Genomic DNA, 12,129 nt, shown 5'->3' on the forward strand with positions numbered 1-12,129 from the left:
GTGGTGCGCGCTGCAGGTGCTGCGGCTGCAGCTGCAGCTGCTGCTGCGGGGTCTGCTGCTGCTGGAGCTGCTGCAGCTGCTGCTGCTGCTGCTGCGGGGTCTGCACGGACGGGCTCACCTGCGTGGCGGACGCCGAGCCCACCAGGCTCGCGCCCAGGGAGCTGATCAGCGGCGCCCCAAGGTTCGATGGCATGCTGGCCGCAATGGTGACCGACGTGACGATCTGGTTCATGGGCAGTCTCATGGGTAAGGGCTTGGGAGCGATGGAGCGGGGGAGCGACTGTTGAGGCAGGGTCTGGGGCGCGGCCGCCGCCGACACAGCCCCGTGTGGAGGCAGCGGAGGGTTGAGGAGGAGGGAGGATGTCAGATTGGTGGACGCCAGGGTCTGCTGAACGGAACGAATGGTCTGGGCTTCCGCCGACTCAGCGGCCGCCTGCATTCCGGGAGGGAAAGTCCCAAGTATGAAAATGCATGTGTAGTTAACAGAGTTAAGCATTCTTTTCAGGATGGCCGCCACGATGCATGCTCCCCCGTCCCTAAGCCCTTTGCGTTGGCTTTTTAGCTCGTCCCAGGGATAGAATCACATTTCCCCCCTCTTGCCTGGGGCCGGCCTTGTGCCTCTGCTCTGCTGGACAGAATGTGGTGGAAGCGAGGTCTCAAGGGGCCTTGTACCCGTCCACACACACTACCTCTCAGAACTACCACGGCCAAGTGCGATGACACATGCATGGCCCAGTTACCTGACTCAAGAGCCCGCCAACTGCCTGCCACCTATGGGAATGAGTCCATTCCCCCCTCACCCTGCCCCTGCACCTCCACAGGCATTGTCAACAGATAAGCAGATCCTGCCCACCATGCCCTCAATCTAAAGAACCAACCAGCTAACTGGCACTCCCTGAGATCAACCCTTCTCTTCTGAAGTCCCTGGCTTTGTAGCTGCTTGTTACGCAGCTATGCTGTAGGGACAGATGACTGATACACATATTGAAGAGCAACGATTCTTCAGCGTGTAAGTCGGCACTAACCTCTCCACCAAATACTGACACGGAGTACAGACTGCCTGCGTACCAATCTACCTCTGTGACTTCAGGTCTCTGTGATTTGGGGCAAATTAATTCATCCGGCTGTTCCTCAGTGTCCTTGTCTATAAAATGGTATCTGCCTTGTGTAGAGGTCGTGAGAATGAAATCATATGCGTGAGGCACTTTAGAACAGTGCCTGGCCCACGGGAAGCGTTGAGTAAATGTTAGCAGTTTTTATTAACAAGCACAGCTACCAGAAAACACCAAAGCCAGGTATGTGCGTGATTATTGTAGAACAGTGCTCACTTGGATATAAGAACAACATAATTGAATTCCTCAGAGGTACTCCCTTGAAGTGCTTTGCAGTGTGAGAAGTGGTTTAGTTTACCAAGTATTTTCAAAGAGTTCCAGAATTTACCAAAGCAGTCACGGATGAGGGAAGGATGTTTGAAACTCTTATGACTGAGTAACCTGTTATAAACAACCCCACTGGGGCTCAGCCTAGAGAGGAACTACCTATTATGTTCTGCACCGAAAACACAGAATTATTGCCTCAAAAATATATATTTTACTGATGCAACAGGGATTGGAGCGATTCCTCTTAAAGACTATATTTCCTCCTTATCCTTCACAGAACTAGAAGGTTTGGGAGACAGGGTAGTGGGGTCACCATGGAGCTATCGAGCTGATACCCACTCTCTTTAAATGATTTTGAATGTTTACGTCTGCATTTTTATCGCTCGGATTTATAAAATCTACTATTAGAAGGAACCTGACAAGTGACCTTATAGGTACAGACTAGCGATTTCCAACCTTTTTTCATCTCCTGGCACACAAAAACTATTACTAGAAGTCGCAGCACACCAAAAACTAGAGTTTTTGCTGATCTGACAACAACAAAAAAAAAGGTATAATTTTGATTCATTCACACTGGATGGCTATTATTGTATTGGCTGTCATTTTTTTCTTTTTCTTTTTTTTGTTAGTCCTCACCTGAGGATATTTTTTCCAAGGATTTTTTTATTTTTTAGGAAGAGTGGAAGGGAGCGGAGGGACAAAGAGAGAGAAACATTGATGTGAGAGAGACACATCGATAGGTTGCCTCTTGCACATGCCCCTGCTGGGGCCAGGGATTGAGCCTGCAACTGAGGCACGTGCTCTTAACCAGAATCGAATCCACGACCCTTCAGTCTGCAGGCTGATGCTCTAACCACTCAGCAACCCAACTAGGGCTGTTGTCATTTTTTTTTATTTGACAGTCTAAGAGAAAAGAGGTTGGTGCCCCTGAATAAAAGCCAAGTATTGCGTGTTTTAACAATTCTTGCGGCACACCGGTGTGCCACGCACACTGGTTGGAAATCGCTGGTATAGACAATCACTCAGTGTAGGAAAAGCCATCGCTGATGCTTCTGTTTGAATGCGTGGTATCACTGAACAGTAAGCCTCCATTAACGTCCTGGCTGCTATGGAAACTGAAAGTGACAGTAGTCACATCATAAGAGAGTGAGTCCTGGGCTCCGAAGGTGGAGACACAAGTTATATGCACATATGACGCCACCCTCCTTGTCGTGGCTCACGGGGAGGCTGAACTCATGCTCCCCATAACCTCACTCCTTGGACGAGCTCTGTGTCAGACTCAGAGAGGAAACTCCGGCCTCCGTCACATGATGGCCTTCACATCTGAAGACTAACATCATCTGCTTCCCTGTGTCTTTCAATGACTTGGTTTTCAGTCCTCATCATCAACGTTTGAGGCCACCCTCTGGGGGGGCCTTCAGCTGATCGCCATTCCTCTTTAAATTGTGGGGTCCCCCAAACAGAACCAGTTCTTCATGGGCGGGCTGATCACCACACTGTACAATGAGACGCTGCTTCCTACTCTGTGAGATCAGCAGTTTAGCCCCTTTCACATGTGCTGCCCGGGTTGAAGTTATTCTGAACTTACACCTCGAGGACTATTGTAGCCACCTGCCAGGTCTCTGAATGTAAATTTAGGAACCCCTTAAATTGCACCAACAAACAATATTCTAGATTGATTCTTTTAACATCCCATTTAATTGACTTTTCAGAGTCACTGAATCCCGTTAAAAATATATATATATATATATATTTCTGAAGCTAGTTCCTAGCATCCAATGTGTCACATTTAACATTTCCCTTCTAAGCCAGCTGCAGAGTTGATGAGCGCAAGCATGGCCGCAATTTCCTTAGTGCCTCTGAGTGAGTCACTGGCTCTGGGCTGACAGCCACCTGTGGTCAGCGACTCCCGCTCTGAAGCACAAAGATCACCTCTCCCTGCTTCGGGGTGAGTGCGTGCACAAATGCCCCCTGAGCAAGTGCGTGCGCATCCTTACTCACTTCCCCCCACCTAATGGCCGCGGACCGCACTCAATTCTGAATAGCGACGGCCCACATTCAATTGTTTTCTGCAAATGACAAATCTGAGGCCAGAACAGGTACCCTAGCTTTCTTTCTTTTTTAAATAATGATTTACTATTAAAAGTATTACATATGTCTCCTTTTCCCCCATTGACCTCTCGCAGCTGACTCCCATCCCCCAACACAGGCCCTCATCCCCCTACTGTCTGTATCCATTGGTTATATTTCTGTCCACGCATATAAGTCCTTTGGTTGATCTCTTACCACCACCACCACCACCACCACTCTCTTCTGCCTTTCCTCTGAGAAAAGATGCATAGAAGGTCTTGGGTTGCTCTCTTCCCACTCCCCCACCCTCTACCGCCTTCCCTACGAAATTCTGCACTCGGTTCCATGCTTCTGTGTCTCTGGATCCACTCCTTTCATCAGTTCATTTTGTTGCTTAGATTCCGCACAGGAGTGAGATCACGTGGGTGTCCTATCTTTCAATGTGTATCTTCCAGGAAAAAAAGGTTTGGCTATTGACCTAGACTGCTTTTCCTCCTTCTAACGAAGTGGCAAGTGTCCCACCAGCTGTCCCAGGCAGGAAGACCGCTCTTGCTCTGATTCTGAGCGCTGAGCATGGTAGATTTTAACATAAAAGGAGAGACAACTCGAAGAGAAAAAAACAGGGTACACCCTTTCAAACGGCCTTGCAACCTACCACGCCCTGAGGCCCCGAGTGGGACTGTAGGCAAAACCAATGACAAGAAGTGGAATCCCTGCTTGCCAGGGGACATACATCAAGATAAAAACCCTTAGCTCAATTTAATCTCCCCAAAGCCTCTCTAAATTCTAGGGAGGCTAAAGACAAAGTTAATTAAATGTTAAAATCATATAATGTAATAGCTCAGGCCCCTTTTGGATCAAGGTAATAATAATCTAGAGTGACATTTGCTTTGGGATGTTGGGGCACTTTATAATACATCAGGGTCCATTGTATACTCGGCGTATAATACATACACATGTCTTTATTTTTCAGTGCCGGGAGCGTAGTTTTACTTTAAATAATCATGAGGTTTATTTATTTATATGATATGGAACAGTTTGGTCAAAAAATGCAACCTCCCCTCTTGCAATAATGAAATCATTGGCGGACTTATGACATGATGTCGAACAATGCAAGACAGACAAGCCTCCCAGCTTAAACAGAGGACACTGACACACAGCCCCGTCTCTGACTTCAACGAAAGAATAAGAGGCCATTTCAAATTTGTCTAAATAGCTTCACCACACATCTAGAGACCAGTGAATCCTTTGGCAACAATTTTGATTCCGCAGCTGAAATTACTTGAATTTATCGTATTTTTCATGCCATCCTGCCAGGACTCCTTGATGGAAACAAATAAATGCATGAGTTGTTCAAGAGGCCTTTTCGGTCAAATCTGAGGCGAGTTGCATTTATGTGTTCAATGCTGGGGAGGGTGGGGGCTGCTGTTTTCAACCTTGTAGCTCTCAGAGACCGCCCCCCCGGCACAGGCTTACCTTAGACACGAGGCTGGCCCTGTATGCGGCCAGGGCCTTCAGGTACTCCTTTTTGGCAGCCTCCGTCTTCCTTTTATACACCTGCCGAAAGGCCACAATTAGCACCACCCGTTCTGAACCACGGAATAACTGTTGTACAATGTAGGTCACAACGTGACCTAATCACATTAACTCACATAAAAAGCTGGTCTCCCTGGCTTTGACCAGGGTAAACACACACACACACACACACACACACACACACACACACACACACCTCAACACAAAAACCAGCCACCCTCACTGGAACACAATTTTGATGTTTACTGTGGCAAATGAGAAAAAGATTTCAGGGTGCAGCGTAGACTCTTTGAGAGTAACAGAGGAGGGTCTCATGCGAAGGCAGTAACTAAGGAAGTAAGATTAACAACATTTGCTGCAAATGGTTGAAATTATAAAAAGTAACAAGTTTTCCCAGCCAGTGTGGCTCAGTGGTTGATAGCTGACCTATGAACCAGTAGGTCACGGTTCGATTCCTGGTCACATGCCCAGGTTGCAGGGTTTGATCCCCAGTGGGGGGCATGCAGGAGACAGCCAATCAATGATTCTTTCTCATCATTGATGTTTCTATCTCTCTCCTTCTCCCTTCCTCTCTGAAATCAATCAATATATACATTTTTTTAAAAGTAACGAGTTTCTCCATCAATGTCTTCTTTCCCGCACACACATTTATAAGTCAGAGAATTAAAACAACAATAACCAGTCCTGGCTGGTTTGGCTCAGTGGATAGAGCGTTGGCCTGTGGACTGCAGGGTCCTGGTTCGATTCCGGTCAAGGGCACATGCCTGGGTTGCAGGCTCGTTCCCCAGTAGTGGGTGTGCATGAGGCAGCCGATCAATGATTCTCTCTCATTATTAATGTTTCTATTTCTCTCTCCCTCTCCTTTCCTCTCTGAAATCAATAAAAATATATATTTTTTTAAAAAACAAAACAAAACACCAACAACAGGTAGAGTGTGTGAAGACAGAAAGGATAGAGACCTTTGGACCTTGGTTTTCTTTTGCAGAGAAGAAAAGCCGTACAAAGTAAAAGTTGGGAGATTTCCATTAGTGAGATGCATAAGTTACCAAAACACTTCCCAGCATATTCCATATGATTTGGGCTTCTTTTCCTAACAAGGACCTGATGGCTAAGTATTAGACCAAAGCCTATCTTTCTCCCCGGAGTTGAAAAGTTGGGTGAAGCCATTAGCCAGACCCTTCAGGTTACATGTCTGGGGTAGAAAATCAGACTGCTACACACTGCAAATGCACAGGCAACCTCTGCAGTTGCCCCCTCCCAACAAAACCAGCTGGTAAAAATGATATCATGATTTGTCAAGAAAGGAAAAAAATCAAGGCTTTTCCACTCTCCAACCCTGAAACAATTATTCTACATTCTTACGAATAGGGATCTATTCTTCCAGTTAACGCCTATTAATGGTCATTGGAGTTTCATCGCAAGGAGCCAGGGGAGGACTGACCCCCAGGGAAGCCTTTGTTTTCTGGGCTGTGTGGAGGAGTTGCAGGGAGAAGGAGGAGAGACCAGGCCCAAAGGAAGTAGCTCCCACCAGCCTGGCTAATCTCCCAATACCTCTCACACTGCCAAGCTTTCAAATGAACCTGGCATAACATTTCAAATGCCTGGGGAAAATAATGAGACACACAGGGATGGCTTCAAAGTTTGGAAACCCACTAGGATAGCATGCGAGTTCAGAAAGATGATCACAGAACAGGCAAGTGGGCTGGACCTTGTGGCTTTGTGGTACCCCTTTTGAACAAAGGGGGAAAACAGTCCGCATTATTTAAAATGAAGAGATTAAAATCAAAAGTGTATGCTTGCAGGGTACTGCCTGGATTTCCTCCAACTCTCCTCTGAGTGGGTTCAGATCACGCATCCTTATAGGAACTGAGAAATCCATATAACTGGAGCATGGGTTGTGTTCATATATTCATATATATTTGTGTGTGTGTGTGTGTGTGTGTGTGTGTGTTTTCCACTCCATAGTTGAGAAAGGATTTTGTGGGAAGTGATCATATTAAATGAACATATTCACTCAGAAAAGATATTGCCCTGGGGGTGCAGCTCAGTTGGTTGGAGCATCATCGTCCGATGCACCAAAAGGTCCCGGTTCGATTCCCGGTCAGGCCACATGCACAGGTTATGGGCTTGGTCTCTGGTAGGGAGCGTGCAGGAGGCAGGCAGTTGATAGTATGCAATCACAACAATGTTTCTCTCTCTCCCACTCCCATCCTCTTTCTCTAAAAAATCAATTAAAAAGTATTATTTTTAAAAAAAAAGATGTAAGGAGCCACCTGGCTAGGTGGCTCAGTGGGTTGGAGCATCATCCTGTACACCAATAGGTTGCAGGTTTGACTCCCTCAGGGCACATACCCAGGTTGCGGGTTCGATCTCTGCTCAGGGCAGGTACAGGAGGCAACTAGTTGATGTTTGCTCTCTCTCTCTCACCCCGCCCACTCTAAAATCAATAAAAATTAAAAATAAAAACATCCTCAGGTGAGGATTTTTTTTTAAATTAAAGCTGTAAGGAACACCCTGGCCACATTTTAGCACTGTGGCCACCACGGAGCTCTGTCTTACCTGCTTTTGTTCCTCTCCAAGGCTGTCCCACATGGATGCCACGATTTTTGAGACCTCTCCAAAGGTGGCGTTGGGGTTCTGACCTTTAATGGCTGCCTGTGTGTCCCTGAAAAACAGGGCATATGCGGACACTGGCTTCTGGGGCTCGTTGGGATCTTTCTTTTTCTTTTTCTTTGGAGTCTTGGGCTTCTTGCCAGAATCTGGAGCCGCTCTTTTCTCCCCGATGGCCTGCAAAGCACGAAGAAAATTCACTGCCTGGCACGTCTTTGCAGCAAGACCTACTACTCGGGTCCGCAATTGTTCTTTTAAGGTTTGGGGAAGCATCGTCCACAGATGAGCCACCAGGCAGAGCGGGGGAGGGGCGGATTTGCTTAGAGTTCACTGGACAGCAGGGATTAGCATTTAGAACTTTGATTAATGAGATCCAGAGGTATCTCCAATCTAGTTACAACATATGCTCTAAATAGCAGTTATGAGTAATGAAAAATAACCCTCTCTAACCAGGCAATGCGCACGCTCGCTCGCTCTCTCTCTCTCTCTCTCTCTCTCCCTCCTTCCCTCCCTGTGCGCACACGCACACACACACATACACTAAGGCTACACATATATACATAAACAAAATATTTCACTTTTTCAGGGGTTTTAAAAGTAAACCTAAGTAACATTCAGGATCTCAGTCCTATTCAGATATTTTAAATGCGGCCCCTTGCCATAGTCACATGCCATATGCAGGATGGGTCTGAATTGATTTTTTTTTTTTTGGAGGCTGATTTTTATTTTGTCAGAGTGTTATTTTATGAACGGGTCTCCGGACACTCAACTAGAAATTAGCTAGCACCCCTAAGATTATACAATAAGGATAAGGTCATCTTTATTTGCTAAAACATTAACTTTCTAAAGAAGAGGAGAATGAGAAATGCATGTCAAAACTCCTTTAATGGGAGATAGAAAGGAAACTGATACCCTTCACAGAATTAAAAAACTGTGATAGGGCAATAGTGGATCTTAAACTCACCACGGCTAAAAAGAAGACCAAGAAGAAGATTTTTATTACATACTGGAGGCCCAGTGCATGGATTTGTGCACTGGTGGGGTCCTTCGGCCTGGCCTGTGCCCTCTCACAATCTGTGACGCCTCGGGGGATGTCAGAGAGCCAGTTTCAGCCCCATCCCCACAGGCCCCATCCAGACAGGAGAAAGCCCGATCCTATGCATTGAGCGTCTGACCCCTGATGGTCAGTGCACGTCATAGCGACTGGTCAACCGGTCGTTTGGTCGCTTAGGCTTTTATATATATAGGTGGTAAATAAGCTTGCCCAGAATAATACTGCCACACAGATGCTCACACAGATTCCCAATATGAGCTCCTAGAAATGATATGGATACAGCCCGGCAACCATATAAACCACGGACTTCCAGATTCCCCTGCTACCACCACCTGATTCCAAACATTCTATACTCATCAGAGAAGCAGGCGAAATGATGGATCAACCTTGTTTCATCCCCTTAGATGATCATGTGACTACACCGGGGATCATTTTGCAGCTACTTCATCAAGAATGTGGACATGTTTGACCAAAAGCTGTCTTAAAAGCCAGCCTGGGGCAAGACCAGCAGAGATAAATTCAAGCTACAAACAGGTTGGCTTCTCATGGCCTTGGGTCTTAAACCTTAATTCAGATTTTCCAAGAGTATCATTACTTTCTGGATGAGGGGCATTTGGAACTTAACCCAACTACTAAAATTCTTGGGGAGGAAACAGGGTACGTAGCGTGTCTGTGAGAGCGTGGAATCCCCAAGTGTTGGGAAATGGCTAGTCTACTTCCAGGTAAACTCACTGTCGGCACTATTTGAGAGGTAACAATGTCCACACTTTACGCAAGCACCGCACATACTTCAGATGGCGGTAAGCCATATTCACCTTTCCCCAAAGGCCAGCTTGGATAACACACAATTAACCCAGCAAAAGTTTACAGGCCACATGGTCTTCTTTTCTAAATTCTCAGAGTAAGTGAGACTTGTTTAGCTCTAGTTAATGAATCTGAACTTGCAGAGGAGTCAGATGCCTTTTAGACAGAACTTCAATTAAAGCCAAGTTTTCCTTCAATGAAAAAATATTACTTTAGTATATATATATATATATATATCGGAAGCTGACTGTGAATTTTCTGGTTCAAGTGTTGCCCCTGCCACATCCTTATTATGTGACTTCTTGGAAGTCTCTTAAACTCTCTAAGCCTCAGCTCTGGCAATTTCTAAATGAGTCAGGCTTCTGTATTCTTTTCCTGGGGAGGAGGGGCGGACATGTAGCACTGTTTGTGCCAACAATAATACTCTGGCCAATGGCAAGATTTAATTAATTTCCAGGGCAGCTTTTTCCAAATAAGAGGCGTCCAATTTCATTCTTTGAAAAACAACATTCAAATGTTGACAATTTTTAGCATCTTTCTTGGATAAACTTGACTTGCCCTGATCGCCATTCCCTTTTAAGAACCAACAAGAAATGAAGAATCTCACCCATTTAAATAAAAGCTCAGAATGAACTCTCCTAAAGAAACTTTTTTGTAGTTGATCAAAAAGTGTTGGGAAAGGTGAAGAAATAGCTTTACCCCAAAGGCATAATCAATGATAAAATTAATCTTCCTTTCCCAGCTAAATTGCTTAAAATGGAAACTGGATTTTTTCCTGGTCTTTACGTAAAACACAGAGAGTCACTTAAAATGGAGCAAGCTTAGGAGTCACAGAAAAACTTCCCTGTAGACAAGACAATTTCAGCCTGGCACGGAGGTAAGTATTAACATCAGCGGAAACAGGAGTGAAGTGAAAGGTGTCCATTGGGCTTGTGTGATGACCATCTATCACTGAGCTGTTAATCACCCCTTGGTTTCTTTCATCGTTATTTCTGACTTCACCTCACTGAAGTCCTTGTGTGAGCAGAGACTGTTAGTGCATTTGCCTGCCCTGTGTCCAATGGGTGCTAACCAGATGCCATCGACCAAACCCTCCCTCTTGAAATCCCTACAACAGGACTCTCCCTGCCCCTTGTTCTCATCCACTCCGTCTTCTCTAACTTCTCTTCTTCCATTTGCTACTTAAAAATAAATGAGGCTCTGGGTTCTGGCCTTGACTTGCTCCTTGGACACTTGTAGGAACTCTTGATTACTCCCATGTCTTCATGTTTATGTGCTGAGGGTCCCAAGTCTGTAGTTGCACTTCTAATGAGCTGAGTTCTAGACTCAACGATACGCGTCTCAAGTTCAACCCATCACATGCCGAACTTTCACCTTCCCCATCAGGCGGGGAAAAAATAACACGCCTGAGTTTCTTGGGTGACCCTCTCATTTACTGGCATGCATGGTGGCTCTTAAGCTAAAACCCAATTTTTCTCCTTCTTCCTTCAAACTCCTGTGGGTCACCAAACCCCGATGACTCCCTCTGCAGCGTCCCACTGATCTGGCACCTCCAGTCCACTCCTTCCCTTGCTAACATGACACACTGCATAGAAAGCGTCTTCTCATTGGTTTCCTTTTCTCAAGTCCCGCCCTCTGTGACGCATTCTATAGATAGCCAGAGTTATCTTTCCAAAGCCTAGATTTGCTTTTACCATCCCACTATGCAAATAATTAATCAGCCCTCAACTACCCACAGGAGAAAGGCTACCACATTGGAACCGTGTCTTTCTCCAACTCCTATCTTTCCTCCTTCATATCACACTGTTCATGATGGCCATAAATTCCAATGTGCTTCCATTACTCTGTCTACTGGGGGCTGGCTTCTCTCCTCTGCCTCACAAACTTTTATGTATCCTCTTAGACCTAATTCAAATATCAGCTCCCCAATAAAGTGATCCTCAGGCCACGCAGAATGGATTACAATGCCAGGGCACCAGGTACACCCATTACAACGCTAATCACATCTGCAGCTCCTTTTCAACGTGGCTCTTCCTCCCCAGTGGGGAGTCCCGTGGGCAGTAGCTCTTACAAATCTTTATCTCGCCAGAACCAGGTAAGATGCCAAGCACACAGTATTTGTACAACCTCTAACTCATGAATAAGGAAGGAGTAATTGTGGGCCTAGAATAAGTCAATTTAATGAAACGGAACACTTTTCTAGGCATTCAGAAAAACCACGCCTGCAACTAAGCTTTTACTTCCAACTATGTATATTTAAATAATACACACTTCCCAGGACAAAAGCAAAGGTGTAAGACAATTAGAACGTCATGAATGATAAACACCATCCAAGGTGTAAGGCTATCAGATGGGGTGGCAGCTCAGCTAACTAACTGGATGAAACTTCCCCACATGAACATTAAATTAGAACCAAAGCATGTTTAGCATACAAGTGTACTGCGGGCCCTCCCTTTAGCATACGCAGAACATCAGGCCTAGCGGAGTTAAATGAACCTGCTCAATCCCTTGCAACTAGCAGGAGAAGCCAGAGCTCCCAATTTCTGGTCGAATACATGTTAAACAGGAAATAAGTGAAAGAGTGAAAAAAGTAATCATCATTCATTTAAATGCCAACACGAATCCATGAAGAGAAAGAAGGTGACACCATGAATGAAGTTGAAAGACATGAGGAAG

At 45.6% G+C, this 12,129-nt stretch overlaps 1 protein-coding gene across 1 annotated transcript in view; it reads right to left on the reverse strand.

The window, feature by feature from the left end:
* Positions 1 to 7: 7 nt before the first annotated feature.
* The window catches only part of TOX3 (TOX high mobility group box family member 3), a gene marked incomplete at its 3' end in the record, with an annotated part of 31,262 nt that continues 19,140 nt past the window's right edge, over positions 8 to 12,129 (reverse strand). Inside the window, exons 4-6 of the mRNA XM_015572643.1 lie at positions 7,545 to 7,772; positions 4,926 to 5,006; positions 8 to 433 (exon numbers count right to left, since the gene is read on the reverse strand). Coding sequence (XP_015428129.1) covers positions 8 to 433; positions 4,926 to 5,006; positions 7,545 to 7,772 — 735 coding nt within the window. The remainder of the gene's footprint in view (positions 434 to 4,925; positions 5,007 to 7,544; positions 7,773 to 12,129) is intronic.

Source organism: Myotis davidii, unplaced genomic scaffold, assembly GCF_000327345.1.
Source record: "Myotis davidii unplaced genomic scaffold, ASM32734v1 scaffold328, whole genome shotgun sequence".
Classification (NCBI taxonomy): domain Eukaryota; kingdom Metazoa; phylum Chordata; class Mammalia; order Chiroptera; family Vespertilionidae; genus Myotis; species Myotis davidii.